The 22,687-nt window shown below is 46.8% G+C and overlaps 1 protein-coding gene across 1 annotated transcript in view; it reads left to right on the forward strand.

Annotated features, from left to right (window-relative positions):
- Nucleotides 1-22,687, forward strand: part of PCSK4 (proprotein convertase subtilisin/kexin type 4) — a 33,764-nt gene that overhangs the window by 7,742 nt on the left and 3,335 nt on the right. The window contains exons 2-12 of the mRNA XM_036758261.1: nt 3,840-3,944; nt 7,036-7,131; nt 7,291-7,419; nt 8,491-8,567; nt 8,667-8,755; nt 12,445-12,617; nt 18,523-18,735; nt 19,085-19,185; nt 19,864-19,967; nt 20,082-20,199; nt 21,223-21,402. Coding sequence (XP_036614156.1) covers nt 3,840-3,944; nt 7,036-7,131; nt 7,291-7,419; nt 8,491-8,567; nt 8,667-8,755; nt 12,445-12,617; nt 18,523-18,735; nt 19,085-19,185; nt 19,864-19,967; nt 20,082-20,199; nt 21,223-21,402 — 1,385 coding nt within the window. The remainder of the gene's footprint in view (nt 1-3,839; nt 3,945-7,035; nt 7,132-7,290; nt 7,420-8,490; nt 8,568-8,666; nt 8,756-12,444; nt 12,618-18,522; nt 18,736-19,084; nt 19,186-19,863; nt 19,968-20,081; nt 20,200-21,222; nt 21,403-22,687) is intronic.

Here is a 22,687-nt window from a genome sequence, read left to right on the forward strand (position 1 = left end):
CCCTCTGTCTGTGCTTTGATCCCATCTCCTACACTTTCCCACCCCCACCCCCCTTAGCAAGCTGCCCTTCCAATCATTCCTTCTCTTTGTCTCCATTCTTTAATCAGTACCTAGGTATTCATGATTTTTTTTAAGAGGCCTGCCTCGTTTCTTATTAAGCCTTAATCACAGAATGGGTATTGCCTCAGTCAAACTGAGACCTGATAAAGACCTTAGTTTATGAAGGCCAAGGTCCCCCCTGTATCCTGGACCATCTCCAGTCATCCTGATCTATATCTGGCCACTGGACCCAGATGGCTACAGAGGAGAAAGTGAGGCTGGTGACTTTGCACAGCCCTCCCCTACTTAAATTCAATTCACTTGTATGTTGTGGCATCACTTCCCTGATGTTATGGTCCTCTTTGAGAAAGGAGGACAAACAGCAGCAAGGTATTCAGGATCTCTCCTTTCTTTTCAAATGATCATCTGTGTACTTATTTATGTGCATATTTTCTCTCCCCCCCCCACTTGAGAACAGAGAGACTATTCCCATATTTTATTTGTACCCCCACAGTCTAGCACAGGCAATATGGTCTTTGGAAAGAATAATATTGGATTGGGAGACAGAGGACCTAGGTTCAAATTCTGATTTTGTTCCTTGTGACCTCCCTGACCTTGGGCAAGTCACGTCTCTTTGGGCCTTTGTTCCTCCTCTGTGAAAGGAGGGCGTTTGACTCTAAGGTTACTGCTAGCTCTAAATATATGGTCTAAGTAGGCACTTAGTAAATGCTCCATGGATTGGATTAGACATAATCAGGAGCAAGTTGTGTAACTTCTCTAATGTTTGAGTCTCCCCATCTGTAAAGTAAGGATAACTATAATGATAGCTGACATATGTAGTACTTGAGGGTTTGTTTTTAAAAACACACACTTTAAATATTCTTTTATTTGCTCCTCACAATGACCCTGGGAAACAAATATTATGGAAGGAAGAATAAGACCCATTTTATAGATGGGGAAACTGAGACATGGAGAAAGGAAGTGACTAGTCCAAGCTCATTCAGTTAGGAGGTGTCATAGGTTGAATTTGATCCCAGACATCTCCACGTGCTATATGTGTGTGAGTAGTTATAAGGAAAATCCCAGGAACACAGTATCTCAGAAACCCAGGGGCGGAGGAAGAGAGAGAAGAGTGGTTCATAGTATCAAATTCCAAATAGAGATAGGTGAAGGAGGCTGAGGTCTAACAAAAGGCCACTGGATTCGGTGGTAATGAGGTCATTGGTGATCTTGGAGAGACTTGTTTCACTAGAGCAATGGGAAAGGAAGCCAAACTGCCAGGGCTTGAGGCATGAGTGGGTATCAAGGGAATGGGGGAGGCTGATGAAGACAGAAGGCACACAGCTATCTCTCGGATCCACGTACAGACACAGCTTAGATCCAGCTCCACTCTTCTACCGCGTGAGCTCCCATCCAGAAATTCCCACCTGGATGCCCTGCTGGCATCACAGACTCTGCATGCTCAGAATAGAATTCATTGTCTTCCCCAAGAAACCTGCCTCTTCTCCAGTCTTTGCTATTTCTTCCTAGTTTCCCCGGGCTGGAAACCTCAGAGTGGTCTAGGTCTGACTTCTCCTCCACCATCTCGACAATCACCAAGTCCTACAGATTTTTACTGCCATCTCTTTTCCCTGTTTACATGGCCATCATCCTTGTTCAGGCCTCTGTTACTTCCCACCCAAACTCTTGTAGTACCTTCCTGGGTGGTCTATCATTACTTCCCTCCCCGGGTCTTCCCTCTCCAGCTCACCCTCCACATAACTGCCATTCATGCTCTAAATGTACGGGCCAGATGGCATTGCTCCCCTCCTCCAAAGCCTTCCTTGCCTCCTTGTGGCCTATAACTTTGCTTAGCCTGAAACTCTGTAGGCAGCTCCACAATCGGGTTCCAGGCTGCCTTTCCAGACTTATTTCATATTACTCTTTTTGGTACACTCAATGTTCTAGTCTGAATGATCTATCGTCTGGTCTTTGAAAGCCACCATATTTTTGGAATGGATCTCTCCTTTCCCTTCAAATGATCGTCTATATGCTAATGTGTGCATAGTTTCTTCCCTCCTCCTTCCAAGTAGAATGAAAACCCTTTGAAGATAAAGACTATTTATTTTCCATTTTTTCTTTGTATCCCCAGAACCTAGCCCTGCAGCACAGTACAATGGGGAAAAAGACCGTTTGGATTTGGAGATAGAGGAGCAATTATTAGGCACCATGCTAGGCAATGAGCATTCAAAGGCTAGGATGACCTTCTGTCAGGAAGGAAATTTGCATAAATAAATATATACACAATAGATAAAAGTAAAATCAAGGTCAATTCGGGGAGGAGGGCACTAACAGTTGGGGGAATCTGGAAAGACTTTGTGTAGATGGTATTGACTGAGCAGAGTTTTGCAGGAAACCAGATTTTAAGAGGCAGAAGGGAGGAGAGAGTGCATTCTGGGTATGAAGGAGAGACATCCCAGGCATGGAGAAGGAAGATGGAGGGTGAAATGTGAGCAAGAGTCTGAATGCCTTTTGGGGAGACCCTAGAGGACAGGAAGGGGAATAATGGGGAAGAAAGTTGGAAAAGTATGTTGGGGCCAGATTCTAAAGGGCTTTCTATGTGTTCTGAGAGGCGATAGGGAGCCATTGGAAGTTATGGAGTAAGAGAATGACACAGACTTGTACTGTAAGAGACGAAGCCAAGGCCATGGCAGTTGTCCAGGACAGTACAGTCAGGGCAGACTTCAGAGGCCATCCAGTCCAACCCCCTCATTTTACAGAGGAGGAAAATGAGGCAGAGGTTAAGTGATTTGCTTTTTGTAACCCTTATCTCCCCTAAAGGCTCAAGTCAGCACCTGAGTGACCTTGGGCAAGTCTTTTTACCTCCTCTGGGCCTGTTTCCCCATCTGCAAAATGAGATTTGGACTAAGGCCCCTTCTAGCTTTAGACCAGTGAGCCTGTGATCTTCCATGGAACCTGCTTCCCTCCCTAGACTCCGCAGCTTAAAGTGTTCTCTCAGCAGTCCAGTTTTCCTAGAGCCTTTGCTTGGATCTCTCTTCTGTGCTTCCCCCGCCCCGCCATCCCGCTGTACCTTGTTTCATACTCACCTGAGTACATGAGGGTATCCTATTTAGTCAGATGGAAGCTTCTTGAAGGCAATACCCAGGTCGCTTTCTATCTTTGTTTCCACTGAACCTAGCAAGGGCCTTGAATAGAGTAGATATTAAACTAAAGTATATGTGTACATGCATAAACACCCACATACACCCATCTCCTCATTTCCTACATGTATACACACAGCTCTGTCCTGGACACCTCTGGAGGCCCACAGGAGGCCCCTCTGTGGGGCCAGAAACACATATGGTTCTTTCTAGAAACACATATGGTTCTTTTTTCATTTACCTATAGCATCATCCCTGTAAGCTCAGAAATAGATACATACATTTGTCCCTTAGACACTGCCTTGCCCGGCTGTTTCTTACTGTTTCCTTCCCTGACTTTTCGCTCCCCAGTTCAGTCACAGAGAAACACCACCTCCACCCTGCCCTGGGCCCCCACTATGTCCCAGGCAGTCAACAGAATTCACTGCTATGTGGCCAAGCAGAATCCCACCCTGGGTGGGGAAGGGAACCAATGGGAGGGAAGACCCTGTCGGTCACCCTCCGGAAGTTGGGCCCCTCAGCACAGGTCAGGCTCTAGGAGGTGTGGGGCGACAGCATGCCAGGGGGTGAGGTGATGCAGGGCTGCCTCTTGCTGGTATGATATCCAGGGGATCCAGGCCCCAGCGCCCTTAGCCCCTGGCTTGGCCATCTTCCCTGCAGATCATCCAAGGCCAGCACTATTACCACTTCCAGCACCGGGGTGTGGCTTCGAGAGCCCTCAGCCAGCACTGGGGTCACAGCCTGAGGCTGAAGAAAGACCCTAAGGTGAGTAGGGGGAGGGGGGAGAAAAACCCAGATTTTCCTTCATTTTATCTGCTCCCTCTCCTTGGGGGTAGGGGAGGGTGAGTTGGAGGCCGTTATTTTATGCCCTTAAAATCATATCACACAAGACATCAGAGATTTTGAGGAAACGGGCCCAGAAAGGGACAGTAACTAGTCCGAGTCCAGTGGGTAAGGAGGCGGACTAGAATCATGGGATTGACCAATCTCAGCCATCCCAACAGTTGGTCATCCAACCTGCTCCTCAAAGGTCTGTAGCAATAGAGAACTCCTTACTCCTTGTGGCCAGTCATTCCACTTTGGACCAGCTCTCCTTATTAGGAAGTTTTTTGTTATACTGAACTTAAATCTGCTTCCCTGAAGCCAGCAGTGTGTTGGGGTCAGCTCTAACTAGCTCTCTGGAACCAGCTACATCTTCAGTAGGAGCATTTATACCTCAGAAACCCCCTAACACTACCAATCAGGGCCTGACTTACTGTTTTGTTGATTGTCTAGACCTGAGACAATGATGGAAAAAAATGTTAATAATGCAGATTAACCTTAAAAGATGTCTTTCATATTCTGAAAGCCTGATTGTTAAACATTTACAGGCATACCCCCTGCCTGAAACCCATGCTTCCTTTTTTGGCCTTCTGGGGCCAGGTAGAACAAATTTAATCCCTCTTGTCCATCACAACCTTTCAAAGATTTCAAGTGAGCCATCATTCTCCCAAGTTCTTCTGGGTAAATGTCCCCAGTTCTTTCACAGGCCTAGTTTTGAATCCCTTCTCTATTCTAGCCACCTTCCTCTGGACCAGAATCTAGGTCCCCAGCCTCCTGGTTTGGGATGCTTTCTATTATATCAAGCACTGTAGGAAAATTAATCCCAAGGAGGTTGTATCTCTCCTGAGGTTACACAGTGTAACAGAGTACAGAGTCCCAGTGGGAGCCCAGGTTTCCTGCCAATTGGGACTCTTTCCAAGATAATAATAGCTAATAGTATCTAGCATTTATAACATGCTTTAAGGTTTGTAAAGGGAGTGATATATATATATATATATATATATATATATATATATGTGTATATATATATATGTATGTATATGTATATACATGTATAAAATCTCATTTTATCCTCAGGATAACCCTGGAAGGTAGGGGCTATTATTATCCGCATTTTACAAATGAAGAAACTGAGGCTGAGAGAGATTGCAGGTCCTGCCCAGAGTCACCCAGCTAGTAAATGTCTGAGGCTGGATTTGGACTCAGGATGTTGTGACTTCAAGTCTAATGCTTTAGCAACTGTGCCACCTATGATGGTCTCTACCCCTACCCACCCCAAGACTCAGGGGGTATCCTTATGTCGGCCTCACAAGGTATATGAGCCTACACTTTTGCTCCACCTCACCCCAACAGTTCACTTTGTTGGCTCTTTAAAAAAAAAATTACAAAATTAGTAACTGACAATGAAAACCTGAAAATATAAATTAAGGTATAAAATCTTACATAAGCCCCCTAGCATTTTACATGGTGAGAGGTGGTGTGGGGTAGCTGATAGAGAGCTGATCTTTGAGCCAGAAAGAGCCGGGTTCCGGTTCTGCCTTTGACACTGACTGGCTGAGTGAATCACTTAACCTTAGTGCTCTGAGGACTCGCTAAAACCCATTTGTATCTTCTCCCCATACTAATGAAATCAGTGCTCCAGCCCCGATCCATCCTGTTTAACAAGGTCGACCCTCATATATTAATTAATTAATGTTAACAAACATCAAAAAAGCAAAAATGGTCTTTTTTTTTTTCTGTATCTCCTTCCAGGTTTATCTGAAGTTTTGTTTTCTCAGGTTTTTTCTTTAAAAAACAAAACAAAACAAACCCTCCCCCTGCCGCCCTGCCCTTTTCCTGTAATGCTTACATGTAGTCTTTGAGGCAGGTAGGTGACAGAATGGATAGAGCGTGTATAAAATTTGTAGTCATGAGGCCCTGAGTTCAGGGGCAGTTAGGTTCATTAGTTACACGGGGATAATAATAACCCTTACTTCCCAGGGCTGTTGTGAGGGTCAAACGGCATAATATGTGTAAGACACATCTAAAACTTTAAAGCACTGTAGCCCATGTGTAGCTAGTTCCACTTCAGCTGACCTCGATTTGCTTTGCATCATATTCTTTACACTTTGTATCTGTTATGACATTTTATTACATTATTTTTTGGTCCAGATTCATGATTTCCTCAGTGTTGGGAGCCTGGGCTGTGAACACTCCCTTCACCAGCACAGATCAACACCTTCTCTGTAACTTACAGTTTCAGAGTTGCCTGGGGTACTGAAGAGGTGAAATCATTGCCCCTTCTCTGGTCAAATAGCTCACCTGTCAGAAGCTGGCCTTTGAACCCACTGGGTCTTCCTGCCTCTTAACCCTGATCCATTCACCCATGTTGATACGCCATAATCTATTCAGCCATTCTCCAATTGTTGCAAATAGAAGTCGTCTTCCAGTTTTTTGCTTTTGCAAATAGAACCATGAATAGTGTGTATTCCTACATACCCTTAAATGCCACCTCCTCCTTAAAGCCTTCCCTGATTTCCAGTTGACTTTGAGGTGCAAGCCCTCATCTCATTATTCGTGTCCCTGTCTCGTGTGGACATGCTTTGCTAGCCAAATCCTAGGTGGAGTCTTGTCAAACCACTTGGGCTCAGAGCTTTTCAGTGCCAGAACTAAGCCTTATTCACCTTAGTCTTTCTCCTCGGCAGCAAGTATAAAACCTGGCTTACAGAACAATGGGGAGCTGAGTGCTGCAGTGGATAGAGTAGAGTCGGGGGAACTCCTCTTCCTGAGTTCAAATCCAGCCTCAGACACTTCCTAGCTGTATGACACTGGGCAAGTTACTTGGCCCTGTTTGGCTAGGTTTCCTCATGTATAAAATGAGGTTGAGAAGGAAATGGCAAACTACTTTTGTACCTTTGCCAAGGAAACCCCAAATGGGGTCACAGACATGTGACTGAAACGGATGAACAACAAAACAGTTCAAAGAAATGAGTGCTAAAACTTCCCAGATGCCTGATGTCTCTGAGTGGGAAAGACAGGGCCGGTACTTTTTCAGGTCCACTGGTTTGAGCAGCAAACACTGAAGCGCCGGGTGAAGAGAGAGAATTTTGTGCTACCCACAGACCCCTGGTTCTCCAAGCAGTGGTATTTGGTAAGAAGGGTGGGGACTGGGGGTATGGGGAACTCCAGAATCCCTGGATAAGGAGTGAGGAGCAAGGCTTCCCCTCAGCCTCAGTCTCCACTGTTGGGAGTTTGGGGCCCCCAGGCTGGGGAAGTCCCCTGCAGGGACCTTCTGAGGCTCCCCTTCTAGAACAACCAAGTCCACCCTGACCTGAACGTCCTGGAGGCTTGGAAAAAAGGTTACACAGGCCAGGGGGTTGTGGTGTCCATCCTGGATGACGGCATAGAGAAGGACCATCCTGATCTGCAGGCTAACTACGTGAGTGCAGGGACCTGGGGGGGGGGCAGGAGGGTAGTGAAGGGACACAGGGGGTGTTGGGGAACTGAGATTCTTAGGACCCCACCCCAAGAATGACCAAACTGGAAGGGAACCTTCATACATAGCAAGAACTCAACCGAGGGAGGAATGGGATAGTACAAACACAGGATGGAGAATCAGAACCTGGGTCTGAATTCAGGCTCTTCTGCTTACTGTGTGATCTTGGGGAAGTCACTTCCCCTCAATGGCTTTAGTTTCTGTCTATAAAATTAGAGTATTGAACCATATACTCCAGTCAAACCAATCTTGCTGATGTTTTGCCTCCCATCAGCATGTCTTTGTATCGGGACTCTCTTCCGAATGCCTGGAAGCCTCTCCTTCCTCACCACCAGATCCTGGAAACCCTCACTCCCTCACAACTCAATTCAAGTGTAACCTCCTACAGGAACCCCTCATCTTGGTTGTTAGCGTTCCCTCAGACTCCCCCAAATTATTTTGTATTTATTTATCGGGGTACATGTTGTTTCTCCCCAGTAGAGTATAAGCCCTTTGAGGGTAGGGTCTGTTTCACTTTTGACTTTATAGCCTCAGCACCCACCGCAGTGCCTGGCACAGAGTTCACAATAAATAAATGCAAAAATTGCAAAAATAAATGAATGAATGAATAAATAGAAGTGAATTTGATGGACCCTTATGGTCACTTCCAGCTCTAAATCCTGTGATTCTATGATTTTGGTTCAAATCCCATTGCTTTTGCTAGGTAGCCTTGGGACCTTAGAGAAATCAACCCATACCTGGCCAAGACTCCTTTCATCACTGCCCCCCCACCCCACCCCGACAAACTGTCATTCAGCCTTCACTTGAAGACCTCACTCACGACCTCCCAAGACTGATCATTCCACTTTGGGATGGTACTCATTGTTAGGAATTTCAAATCCCAATTTGGCTACTTACTGCCTGTGTGACCTTGGCAAGTCACTTAATGTTTATGGTCTCAGGTTACCCTTTTATAAAGTGGGGGTGGAGTGGACTAGATATCTGGTCCTGAAGTGCTATAATCCTTCAATCCAGGACCACCTCGCCAGTTATGACTTCAATGACAATGACCCTGACCCACAGCCTCGATACACTCCCATGAATGACAATCGGTGAGTGGTGAGGAGGGGTACATGGGTCCCTTCCTTAGAACTTCAATGGTGGGGAAGGATGGACCATCTCACCAAGCTGCTCTTTCTCCCTCTCCGCAGGCATGGCACCCGTTGCGCTGGAGAAGTGGCCGCTGTAGCCAACAATGGGATCTGTGGTGTGGGTGTGGCCTACAAGGCCAAGATTGGAGGTAGGAACCCCATGAGGACTGGCAGGGGCACCTGGAAAGGCAGCACTAGGGTGGTCGGCATCCCTGCTTCAGAATTGATTTCCAACCAGAGGTTGAACTAGAATCTCTTGAAGGGCCCTTCCTGTTAAAATTTATGTTTCTGGTGGGTGGTCATGAAATTAGTGCCCTCATTCCTCCTCTAGAATAAAGATGCCAGCATGCATGGCAGGGCCCTGCTCTCTGTCACAAGGCAGGGAATTGGCTTTGAGGCTCAGTGTATCAGAGAGTATCAGAGAGGGTTCCCCAGGTTCTGATGCCTAAGAGCGGGAACCACTGTCTGAGTGGACAAGTGGAGTTGGTTCTAAAAGCTAGTGATCAAGATAGTAAATGAAGGTCAAGGATGGGAGGGCCTTCAGAACTGGGAATGTCAGAGGTGAGAGGGCCCTTAGAACACAGAACCCCAGAGGATTCTTAGGACACAGAGTGTCAGAGCTGGGAGGGGCCTTAGAACATAGATTGTCAGAATTGGGAGGGTCCTTAGAACACACACTGTCAGAGATGGGAGGGGCCTTAGAACATAGACTGTCAGCTGGGAGAACCCTTTAGAACACATAGTATCACAGCTGGGAGGGACCTTAGAACACAGAATGCCAGAGCACTCTTAGGATACAGAGTGTCAGAGCTGGGAGGGTCCTTAGAACACAGGATGTCAGGGCTGGGAAGGCAGTTCCTAGAATCCAGAATATCTTAACCAGGGGGCCCTAGAAATAACTGAGACCTAGAAAAGGGGAAATTACTTGTCACTGAATCGTGAGGTTTGAAGGGCCTCTCAGAAAGCATCCAGTCCCCCCCCCTCTAAAGCAGCAATCCCACCCCCAACATTCTTGACTCAAATGCCTATTCATTGAACATTGCTGGGAGGTGGGCTTACAATCTGAGCACGAAAGCTGGACAAAGAACTGGGAAATTGAGGCACAGAAACTCCAATTCCCATTCCCTTAGTTAATGACTACAACTGAGGTGACATCTGTAAATCTAAAGAAGAATAGGGTAAGGGGAGGGGGAGACCCTCTCCATTCTTTACAGTAGAGAAAAACAGGTCATTATGACCCTGTTCTTACTGAGCAAATCTTTAAACCAGAACCAGAAGAAAGAACAAAAAGTTTCAGGGTAAACTTTCCCACAGGCTGAGCCATCAGACTCTCACAGCCTCAATATCTTCCCCGTCCCTATATCTTGATTTTTAAACACTCCTGTATATAGATATGAATAGATATGAATGTTATACACATCCTCCCCTGTGAAGTCTTCACATTTCATTTATTTACCTCACACATCTCCTACTCCTGGAATGCTCTCCCTCCTTCCTTCTAGTCCCAGCCAAACTCCCACCTTTTATGGGAAACTTTTCCCATTCTCCTCTTTAATTCTAGTGCCTTCCCTCTCTTGATTATCTCCAATTTGTCCTGAATATCCATTAAAATGTACCCTTCTTGAGGGTAGGGACTACCTTTTGTCTTTCTCTGTATCCCCAGCACTTAACACAGTGCTTAATAAATACTTGTTGACTGACTGATCCCTCTGACATGTGATAGCCCTTCAAACACTTCAGGATGGACAATCTGAAGAACCACAGAAATAGAGACCTAGAAGGGACCTCAGCAACCACCTAGTCCACCCTCTGCACAAAAGGAATCCTCCCTTATCACCTGGCTGCTCTGCTTTAGGTCTTGTCTCCTCCCCCACCCCCCAGGAAGCTCATTACTGGGATAACCTCATCCCCTAAAATCCCATCATCATCCTCCGTCCCTCTAAATGGAAGGTGGGGCCAGCTCAGACGGCTCCCTCCTTCCTCTCAGCTGCTCTACTCTGAGACTTCCCTGACTGTCTTCTCCACTGGCCCCCAGGTTGGGTACCTCCCCTCACCCTCCCCACGCCAGCCTTTCAACTTCTTTCTATGTGCTATCTCCCCTCCCCCATTAGATCATAAGCTTCCTGAGGGCAGGGACTGTTGTTCTTTTTTGTATCTGTATCCCCAAAGCTTAGCATAGTGTCTAGCTCATAGTGGTCATTTAATAAATATTTATTGACTACTGACTATTACACACCCAACAAGTGGTCATCCACCTTTTGCTTGAAGACCTCCCAGAAGGGCCTTTGCATAAACCTTCTCTTCCCTAAAGATAAATGTCCTTGGCTTCTTCAAAGGATCCTTGTGTCACACTATACAATACACAGTCTCTTCCCCGTCTTAGTCCCCTTCTTCTAGATGAACTCCCACTTTAAACTCAAAATCTTTAGATGTCTTCCCGACTACTGATGGTACCACCATCTTCCCAGTCTCCCAGGCTCATCAGTAACTCTTCTCTCTCCTTCACCCCTTACACTCATCAAGCCCATGAATGTGCTAGACTCAGTCCCACCTCCTAGGACTCCATTCATATGGTTCTCCTGCACCAGGAATACTGCCCCATACCCCCTGACTTTTCAAACTCCTCCTGTCCTTTAAAGCTCAGCTCCTAACTCACCTCTTCCAGGAAGCCTGCCTTGACTAGTCCAGCTCATGCTGATCTTGTCTTCACAACCTTCTCCAGGATGGACGATATAGTTCATCTCTTGAATTCTTGCCACCTGTGCTTCTTGTCTCCCCAATTAGACTATGGGCTTCTCAGTGTTATCATTATTCTTAGCAGAGACAAGGATAAACTTGATGTACTGGAAAGAGCCTAGACTCTGGGAGTCGGTAGATTTGGGCCCTAATTCAGGCTCTGTTACCAGCTCCTGGAGTGATTTGAGGCAAATCTCTTCACTGACCTGGGCCTCAGTTTCCCCATCTGTAAGGAATTGAGCTAGACGATCTAGAGCTAAATAAGTAAAGCTCCTTCTAATTTTGATTTACCATGTGCTTAAGTCTTTTCCAGTTTTGATGTTCTGTGTTCTGTGTTCTATGTTCTAAGGGCCCTTCCAGCTTTGTCAATCTTCTGTGGATACCCTAAGGTCTTTCACAACAGTACCATAGAAAGAGGATTAGGTTTGAAGTCTTAAGGAGCTAGGTTCAGATCTAGTTCTACTTTCTGCGTGACTTTAGGCAAGTCACTTAACCTCTGGGCCTCCTATTCCTTATTTGTAAAGGGAGGAAGGGGGCCTCTGGTCCACGGAGTGGTCTCTGAGGCCCTTCCCAGCTCTGGTATTCTAGGCTCTGAGGCCCCTTGCAGTCTGGGTGGTTTAAGCTTTGAGGGCATTTCTAGCTCAGATAGTCTAGGCTGCTGATTCCAAGGCCCCTTCCAGCTCTGATGTTCTAGGTCAGTGATTCTCAAAGGGTGCACCAGGAAACACCTGAGTTTTAGTTTGATGTGCCCCAAACTGTACAGGATTTACACTCAAAAAACCCATGTGCATTCCAGTTTCCCAGCTCTTCCAGGATGTGCCCAGATTCTTCTCAGCAAAGAATGTTACTGTGTCAGCAGCAAAAACTGTTTGAGAAGTTCTATCCTAAGTCACAGGATGTTCTTCCTGGCTCTGATGTTCTACGTTCTAGAGGCCCTTACCACTCTAGGAGTCTAGGCTATTGGGAATGAGGGGGATGTGGAATCCTACAGTTTTGAGTCTTGAATACAAATCCAGGCTAAGGGTGGGGATGGAGAGAGCCTTGTGAAGTGGGTGGGAAGCCCCAGACCCCACCACCACTACTTCTCTACCCTCATCCCCAGGTGTGAGGATGCTAGATGGCTCCATCACTGACATTGTAGAGGCCCAATCCTTGAGCCTTCAGCCTCAGCACATCCACATCTATAGTGCCAGCTGGGGTCCTGAAGATGACGGGCGCACAGTGGACGGCCCTGGGGTGCTGACTCAAGAAGCCTTCTCCCAGGGGGTCAACACTGTGAGTGTGAGCTATGGGCATGGGTCCTAGGGATACTTTTCCGCCACCCCACCTCCATATACACCCAAGGCCAAGGCTTCGATTTGCGGTTCAGAGCCTGTCTTAATCTACAGCTAAGTCCAGACCCAGAGGAAAGGTCAGATTCGATTCAACAAACATTTGCTTAAAACCTACTGGCTGCAAGGCACCAGTAGGGGGAGATGATGACCATGCTGGCTTTAAAAAAATTAACTAGATTTTTGTTGATAGCTTTTGTTGATACATCTCCTAAATGTTCCCCTGTATCTCTCTCCCTCCTCCCATCCAAAGAGCCATCCTTTATATGATTTTTTTTAAAAGAAAAAGAGGAAGAAGAGGACAAAAATTTAGAAAAGCTGGTTAAAAAGTCTGACAGCATATGCAATGTTCCATACCCGTGGGACACCCCCCTGCCCAATTTATGCAAAGGACTAAGGGAAGGGGTCTTCTCACAGATGATGGTGATTCTTTCAACAGCTCACATTTCTATCATTCTTTGAGGTGTGCAAAGTGCTTTCCTCCCAATAACCTTGTGCGGAATGCCCCCATTTTATGAGCAATGGAATCAAGGCTCAGAGAGTCTTGGTCAGGACCACCGAACTCTGCTACAGCAGTTACCCTGCCCAGCTGTCTTGACTGCTAGGCTCCCATCCTTGCCCTGGACCTTGCAACCTGGCAGTCAGACCTCTAGATTATGGTACCCAGCTCTTGACAGCTGGCAGGACAAAAGTGGAAAGAATGCCCGATTCAGAGTCAGGAGACTTGCCTTCAAATTCCAGCCCCCAAGATGACTCAGTCTCCCTCATTTTCCTTTTCCTGGGAGATGCAGGACAGTGTAAAGTGAGGAGAGCTGGCCCTGGGGGGCGAGTCCTGTCTCAGCTATTTACAAGCCTTGGGACATTATACAAGCCCCGCCTCTGAGCCTCAGTTTCCTCATCTGCAAAGTGGAGATAATACTACACGTCCTACCTCATAGGTCTGCGAAAGTAAAAGCACTTTGTAAACTATAAAGCGCTTGAGAAATAAGGGATGTTATCCCAATGTCTTTCATATATGTTAGACCTCTTTACAGTTTAGGGGCAGTATAGAAAAGGGCTGGATTTGGAGTTAGAGGAACTGAGTTCAAATCCCTGCTCTGCCCCTTACTGTCTGGGTGGCTCTTGGGCAAGTGACTTCAGCTCCCCTCAGTTTTGTCATCTGTAAAAAGTAGAGACAAGGTTGGATGAGACGGCTACTCTGGTCCCTTCCCGCTCCAGGTCTGGGAAGCTCTGCATCACTCACGGTCACACACGGCCTAATGGGCCACCGTTGCATCACACTCCTTGTGAGGGAGGTAGCCCAAATAGTGATGTGGCAGGGTAGACCCTGCACCTGGATCCTGTGGGCCTGAGTTTGAATCCTGACTCCACCAATGCGCTAGCTATGGGATCTTAGGCAAATCAATTCAACAAGTATTTAATAAGCACCTTAATAAGAGGCAGCTAGGTGGCTCGGCGGATGGAGCGCTAGAGAGGGGCCTGGAGTCTGGAAGGCCTGACTTCGAATCCAGCCTCAGACATTTATTAGCTGTGTGACCCTGGGCAAGTCACTTAACTTCTGTTTGCCTTAATCCGCTGGACCAGGAAATGGCAAACCCCTCCAGTATCTTTGCCAAGAAAACCCCATGGACTCTTGATTGCACATGTATAACCTATACCTCTCAGGGAAGGGGGAGGGGAAAGAAGAAAAGAATTGGAAATGCAAAGTTAAAAATTATTTTTACATGCAATTGAGGGAAAAATAAAATTATATAAAATCCAAGAAAGAAAGAAAGGACAGGAAGGAAGGAAGGACAGGAAGGAAGGAAGGAAGGAAAGGAAGGAAGAAAAGAAAGAAAGAAAGAGAAAGAAAAGAAAGAAAGAAAGAAAACCCCATGGACAACACTGATGTGCTGTGGTCCATGGGGTCACAAAGAGTTGGACACGACTGAACAACAACGTGCCAGACTCTGTGCTAGACATTGGGCACACAAGGACAAAGATGAAACAATCCCTGCCTTCAAGAAGCTTATTTTCTCCTGGGGAAAGCATTGAGGGGGTACAACATCTACACAAGGAAGGAAATAAGCATAGACAGCGTATTATCAAGGAGGGGAGCAGACCAGTAACTCGGGGGATCCGGATGGACCAAGAACAGCTCCCTGGGGACTGGGGGGAGGGGATTTCGTGGTGCTGGGAACATCACTCTGTGCAGCCCCCTTTGCTGACTGCTTTTCTCAGGGCCTTGCTCTCCCTGGCGAGGATTCCCCAGCAGTATTGATGATGCTCAGTTCTTAAATCTTCCCAAATTAATAAATGAATTAATAAATAATAGATAACTACCAAATAACTAATGATGAATATATTAATTAATAAATCTTCCCCAATTAATTGCAAGTGAAGATGCTGACCCTCCACAGTAGAGGAGGCCTGGAAACTCTCATCCCCACACATTGTTGTACACAATTCCTCTAGGAGCTGCATTGGTGCTAACATGCATCCACCCCAAAGCCCATGATCACAAAATATAGGGGAAAAGCCAAAATAAAATAACAGCAAAAATATAAAAAGAAAGCTTTACCACCCCCTTACCCTTACCCCTACCTCCCCCCTGCCAAGTAAATACCACTTATGGGTCACTATGGAGTCCAGCAACCTCTACTGTCCATAGAAACCAGATTATCCTGGATGAGCCTTCAGAATGTAGCTTGTGGCTCAGGTTCTGGGCTTACATGCATCATGTCCAGTCTTGGAGACTTCTCCTCCAAAGCATCACTCTTTGGCTAGTTTTGTTCCCACCCAGAGTTCCCTCTTGGAAATCTTAAAATGTAGCTTAGGTCTGGGCCTCTAGAAATGAAGGTAAAAGGCGTCCTAGGTCCTGTACAAGCACTCGAGGTAACAATGCATATGGTTACAGCCAGCCTTTATTTCATGCCATGGAAAATGCGAAAACATAGTGTGGATAAGAAGGCAATTGTTAAGATTCATCTCTATCAGAAAGGTCCAATTTTCCCCCCAATTTAATCCTCTAGACCATAACACAGCCTGGTCATTTGGATACCTGTCAGAAGAAAAATGAACTTGGGGTCATTTCAGAAGCAGGCCCCTTCCCATGGGCCTGTCCTCCTGACATATCACTCACATGATGGCAGAGGCTGGACAAGTCCCCACCAGACTTTCTGCTCCTTCATGTTGTTCCTTAGTCTCTTGCTTTTCTGGCTCTGGGGCCATATACCCAGTAATTGCAACGCACTTTGTAACACTATTCTCATAACACTCCCATGGGAGGTAGGTGCTTTTCTATCCCCATTTTATAGATAAGAAAACTGAGGCAGGCAGAGGTTAAGTGACTTGCCCAGGGTCACACAGCTACTAGGCTTCTGAGGAGGAATTTAAACTCATTTTCCTGATTCCAGGTCCAAACCTCCACCCGCTGAACCATCTTGCTTCCTCCGATCTCTGTGAGCCCACTTCCTGTCTTGTAAAATGGTACAATGATATTTATGATTTCACACAGGTAGTAAGGGCAATGTCGGGACAGGAATCCAAATCCTGTGTTCCTAATACTGTAGTTTATAATAGTCCTTTTTGTGGACAGTTAGGTGGCACAGTAGATACAGTGCTGAGCCTGGAGTCAGGAAGACTTGAGTCTAAATCCTGCCTCTAATGCTTATTAGCTGTGTGACCCTGGGCAAATGACTAAACACTGTCTGCCTGAGTTTCCTCATCTGTCAAATGAGCTGGAGAAGGAAATGGCAAACCTCTCCAGTATCTCTGCCAAGAAAATCCCAAATGTGATCATGAGGAGTCACACGCTACTGAACAACAAATTCTGTCTTGTGGAAGTTGAGGTTCAGATCTTTCAAGGGACTCGCTCAAAGTCATGCAGCTAGTAGATGCCAACTGGCCTCCCAGAGTTGTGAGGAAAACTTTGTAAGCTTTGTGAGCCTTGAACCCCACAGAAAGGTTATTGTCATCCTTCTTTTGTCCATTGTCAGTAATGGTGATGATGACAATATTACCTATGTCTTCCGGGTCCATGCTAACCATTCTCCTCTGGACCACTTTGGCTATCTCATGGCTGACGAGTTTGGCTAAGTAGGTAAAGCTCAGAATTATCACAGAATGCTAGAGTTGAAAGAGAGCTTAGAGATCAACTATGCCAGGAGTTCTTAACCAAGGGTACATGAACTTTTAAAACAAATTTTTTTAATAACTGTCTTTTCAATATAATGGTTTCTTTTGTAATCCTTTGTGTTTTATTTTATGCCTTTGAAAACATTATTCTGAGAAGGGGTCCATGGGCTTCACCAGACTCCCTGCCAAGGGCTTCCGTGATCCCCAGTCTAGATGAAAGATAGGAATATTGACGGTAGAGGGATTGTAGGCATACTGGTACATTGTTAGTGGAGCTGTGAATCACTACCACCATTTTGGAATTATGCAAACAAAGAGGCTAAAGTGCCTATACCCTTTGACCCAGAGATTCCATTGCTGGGCTAATACCCCAAAGAAGCCACTAGTAAGAAGATAGCCCCCATATACACCTAAATATTCATAGCAGCACTCTTTGTGATAGCAAAGAATTGGAAACAAAACAGACACTCATCGACTGAGGAGTGGCTAAAGAAATTGTAGGACAGATTGTAAAGAAATACCACCATATTATAAGAAATGACAAATACAGTGAATATAGAGAAATGTGGGGAGATCTACATGAATTGATGCAGAGTGAAGGAAGCAGAGACAAGTAAACAAGGCGCACAAGACTACAACAGTGGAAATGGAAAAGAACAACCCCAAGACAATCAAAAGGCAATGTTGCAAAATTACAAAGAGCAAGCCTGGCTGGAAAGACGAGACAGGAGGAGACGCACCACGCCACCCTCCCAAGCCTCCCACCCCCCACGCCCCTTTGCAGAGGTGGGAGTGGTCAACAAGTGTTGGGCTTTGCAGTAATTCTGTAGACTTTTTCAGTAAATCAATTGGTTATGCTGATTTTCCCCTCTTTTTTGTATTTAGAAATATTTATCTCAACAAAATAACTTTGTTACATGGGATGGCTCTAGGAAAGGAAGAAGGGAGGAATATTGGAGGAAATTATGGTGGTTTTCAAAAAAACAAAACACATCAATTAAACTTATTTTTAAATAGAAAAAAAAGGATCCTTGACCTAGTCAAACCCTCCTATTTTACAGATGGGGAAACTGAGGTTCAGAGGAGTAAAATGATGAAAAGATTTCTCCAGATCCACAGAGGTCATAGGATCATATTTAGAGCTGGTAGGGTCCTTAAGTGGTCTTCTAGGAACCCTTCCTTCTACAGATGAGGAAACTGAGGTCGCAGAGAAGGGATTTGCCCACACAGTTCACAGAGCCAGGATTTGCACCCAGTTCCTCGTCCTCTCAGTGATTCCTTGTTTGTTCCACCATCCCATGCTTTCTCCCCTCTTTGAATAAATGAATGAGAAGCTCCAGCAGGGAGGGATCCCACTCGTCCCTCCTGACTCCACTCAATTACAGGCTGCTTTGACTCCCCAGGCACAGTGGCAGGATCTTGCTGTCTCTCCTCACCCTCCAGGGAGAAGGATGGACAAGGCGGGTCTGAGTGGGGGACCTGGGCTGCCCAGTGCATTGGGCCAAACACGGGCTTTGGGGTCTGGTGACCTGGGTTTCTGTTACCCACTCAGTGCTGTGATTTTGGGCAAATCTTTTCCTCTCTCTGGGTCTCATTCTCCCAATTTGGAAGTTTGAAAGTGGAGAGTGTTGAGCTAGGTTTCTCAGGTCCCTTCCAGCATTTTCTTCCACACCCTGATCCTCCCTTACTTCCCCTAATGCCACTGACTCCACAGTAACCCACCTCTTTTGTAGGGTCGCAGCAACCTGGGCACCCTGTTTGTCTGGGCCTCAGGCAACGGCGGCCTTCACTTTGACAACTGCAACTGTGATGGCTACACCAACAGTATCCACACGTTGTCTGTGGGCAGCACTACCCAGCATGGCCTCATACCCTGGTACAGTGAGGCCTGTGCCTCCACCCTCACCACCACCTTCAGCAGTGGCCTCACCAACGACCAGCAGATTGTGAGTGTTGCCCTACCCATGCTGCTTCACACACACACACACATACACACACACACACACACACACACACACACACACATGCATGTATGCATGCACATGCACACGTGCACACAAGCATGCACACACACAAGCATGCACACACATAAGCATGCACATGCACACACACACAAGCATGCACATACACACACATATATATATACATGCACACACGCTCCATGGCAGCTGGCTTGTTCCCCCAGCTGCTGCTCCTGTCTGCTGCCCTCCCACCCCAGGCCTCCTTCACCTGGGAATCTGTGGTCGGTGACACAGCTTTCCTTCCCACCCTCCACCTCCAACCACCTTTCCCCAGGTGACCACAGACCTGCACCATAAGTGCACAGATAAGCACACGGGAACATCAGCCTCTGCCCCATTGGCTGCCGGCATGATCGCCCTTGCCCTGGAGGCCAAGTAGGTGAATCCAGGCTGGGTCAGTACTTCATCACTTCCATCTCTTTCCCCAAAGGGCCCTTCTCACTCTTACATCCCACCCTCCTTCACAGGGGATGAGGCAGTATCATTAGTGAAGTTACTGCCACTTCCTGGGTCTGTTTCCTCATCTATAAAGTGGGAGGGTTGGATCATCATTAAAGTCTCTTTTACCATTGACATTCTGTATTTTTCCAGCCCTGACATACTGTGTTTTAAGATCCCTCCTAGTTCTGGCACTCTGTGTTCTAAGGGTCCTCCCAGCTCTGACATTCTGTGTCCTAAGAGCCCTCCCAGGTCCGACATTCTGGGTTTGAAGGGCCCTCCCAGCTCAACATCCTGTGTTCTAAGGGCCCTCCCAGCTCTGACATTCTGTGTTCTAAGGGCCCTCCCAGCTCTGACATTCTGTGTTCTAAGGGCCCTCCCAGCTCTGACATTCTGAGTTCTAAGGTCCCCTCCCAGCTCTGACATTCTGTGTTCTAAGGGCCCTCCTAGCTCTGACATTCTGGGTTCTAAGGGCCTTCCAGCTCTGATATTCTATGTTGAGTTTCTTCCTCCAGTTTGGCCCTATCTCCTGCTCTTCCTACACCTACCTCCTTTCAGAACCTGAGTTTTTCCCTTTCCCTTCCCCCACCCCGGACTCTGTCCTCTCATCCATAGCCCTTTCCTTACCTGGCGGGACATGCAGCATCTAGTCGTAAGGGCTTCCAAGCCAGCCCAACTGCAGGCTGAGGACTGGGCCATCAATGGAGTGGGACGCAAAGGTAAGGTGTATGGGGAAGGGAGGGATTCACCTTCAGCCAGTCCCTGGACCTTGGAAGACCTGCCCTGGAGTCCAGAGCAAAGAAATAGATGGGCCCCTGCCTATCTCCCCACAGTTAGCCACCACTATGGCTATGGGTTGCTGGATGGTGGGCTTCTGGTGGATTTGGCCAAGAAGTGGACTATGACCCGTCCCCAGCTGAAATGTTCTATCAAGATCATCAACACCCCCATGTGAGGCTCCCCACCCTTCTCCACCTCCCCCAGCCCCATGCTTCATAAAATCACTGTTTAGAACTGCAAGGGGTCCAATACCTTCACCTAAAGCTGAGAATAGGGCAGAATTTGTTCAAGCACACACCGCTAGGAAAGAGCAGATTTGGAACTCAGACCCACATCCACAGACCCATAATCTATACACTTTACATTATGCCATGCTGAGCTTAGGATAGGATGGTAGGAGTCTGTGGCCTTTGTCTCTTTCTTCCCATCTCTCCCCTGATCCCAAGGTCCTGTGCCCTGCCTGACCCCTGAAATTACTTTATCGCTCCCTTTTGCTGTCCCAGTCTGGCTCCCTTCTATGCCTTTCAGCATCTTTCCCCAAACCTTTCTTTCTTTCTTTCTTTGTTTCTTTCTTTGTTTCTTTCTTTCTTCCTTCCTTCCTTTCTGCAATGGGATTAAGCAACTTGTCTGGGGTCACACAGTTAATAAGTATCTGAAGCTGGATTTGAACTCAGGTCCTCCAGATTCCCTGGCTGGTGCCTCCAGGCCTTTCTTATTCATCCTGTTAAAATACAAGCCTAGTGTAAGAAGAGTGGTGGAAAGAATTTGGGAGTCAGGAGGCCTAGGTTCACACCTTAGCTCTACCACTGACTTGCTGTGTTACTTCGGTGGTACCAAGGTTGAAAGAGATAGCCTTTAAAGATACTTCCTCCTCTCCCTCTGACATTATCTCTTCTAAAGTCTCTCCTAGCTCTGATAGTCTGTGTTCTAAGAACCCTTCCATCTCTGACATTTTGTGTTCTAAGATTCTCCCCAACTCTGACATCCTGTGTCCTAAGGGCCCTCCCAGCTCTGACATCCTGTGTCTTCAAGGCCCACCTAACTTTGACATTCTCTGAGTCTCTCCATGCCTGCCCAGGGTCTCAGTCACTTTCCTGCATGCTCCCCTGCTCCTGGCCCCACCCCAGGGTGAAAAGGGTCTCAGCTGCTCCATGTGACCCCTGCATTCTCATCTCCAACCCCACCTCTGAGCAGTCCCATCGAGCAGAGGATGCAGGTGAGCCAAAACGTGTCAGCCTGCCAAGGGGAAGACCCTCACATCCGCTCGCTGGAGCATGTCCAGGTACAGCTGTCGCTTACCTACAGCCGCCGAGGGGACCTGGAAATCACACTCACCAGCCCCATGGGCACACATTCCACCCTGGTGGCAGTCAGGTGAGCTCAACCTCAGTTTATTCTCAATTCTTATTCATTATCCCTGAGATTCAACACTAAATAAGACAGAGGTCTTGTCCTCAAGGAGCTGACACTCTAACAAGGGTTAAAGATGGGGATGGGGTTAGGACAAGGTCAAATTTATAACACTGAGGTATGGGAGAGTGAGATCAGTGCAAAGGGCGAAGTCTGCCTTTGGAAGGTTAGAGGACCTAGAAAGTGATGTGTCTACACAAGGCAGCTGACTAATCGACAAATCAAAAGACAGAATGTACAGAATATGAGAGGAAGGACAAATAACCGAGGAGTTCAACCCAGTTGGCCCAAGCCAACTAAGACCGTGGCAGGGAACTGAACCAACTGACAGATCTGATTGTTCAGTCACTGCTAGGACCTTTGACAGATTATGGAGAATGGGAGATTAGAGAAAGGCAAATACTGTCCTGATTTTTAAAACGAGGGAGAGGAGGAGGAGAATGCAGAATGCAAACAATAAATCACTATGCTTGACTTATTTCTGGCAGGATGTTAGACCATATTATTCAAGGGTAAGGAGCAGCATGGTGAGCCTTTCTCATGAAGGCTTGGGTCCAAACCTACCTCTTATTCATCGTGGCTGTGTGACCCTGCCAAGTCACTTAACCTCTCGGGGCCCTAGGTAACCCTCTGTGACAAAATCGAAGAACAGCTTCTGATCTGCATTGGTAGAGAGCTTTTCCTCACCTGGAGTTCCCCAAACCAATGACATCACAGGTCTGGGCCAAAAATCATTAAATGAATGAGCATATGGAAAGGAAAGTGGTGATCCCCAAGAGCCAGCATGGCTTCCTCAGGGTACAGGGGTACCAGACTATTTGCCATTTTTGTTGGTGTTCTTAGATCAGAGGAGATGCCGTAGATATCACATACCTAGATTTTAGCAAAGTGTTTGACAGAGTCTCGTGCTATTCTTGTGGACAAGGTGGAGAGATGTGGGTGAGACCACCACATTAGCAATTGACTCCACGTTCAGATGGATTCAGGGTTGGCGGAATGAACAGCTATTATGTAGTTGTTACTGAAGGTACGCCATCTTGGAAAGAGATTTCTAGGGGTGTGCCCCACGGAACTGTGCATGGCTCAGGGCTGTTTAATTGTTGTTTACAAAAAATCTTATATTATGACTTAGATAAGGCTTGAGCTGCCAATGGTGCAAAGCCGAAAGGGATAATTAATACATTGAATAGGAAGGTCAGGAGTCCAAAACCGCCCCCCACCCAAAACCCAAAACACCATGACAGGCAAC

Source organism: Trichosurus vulpecula, chromosome 1, assembly GCF_011100635.1.
Source record: "Trichosurus vulpecula isolate mTriVul1 chromosome 1, mTriVul1.pri, whole genome shotgun sequence".
NCBI lineage: Eukaryota > Metazoa > Chordata > Mammalia > Diprotodontia > Phalangeridae > Trichosurus > Trichosurus vulpecula.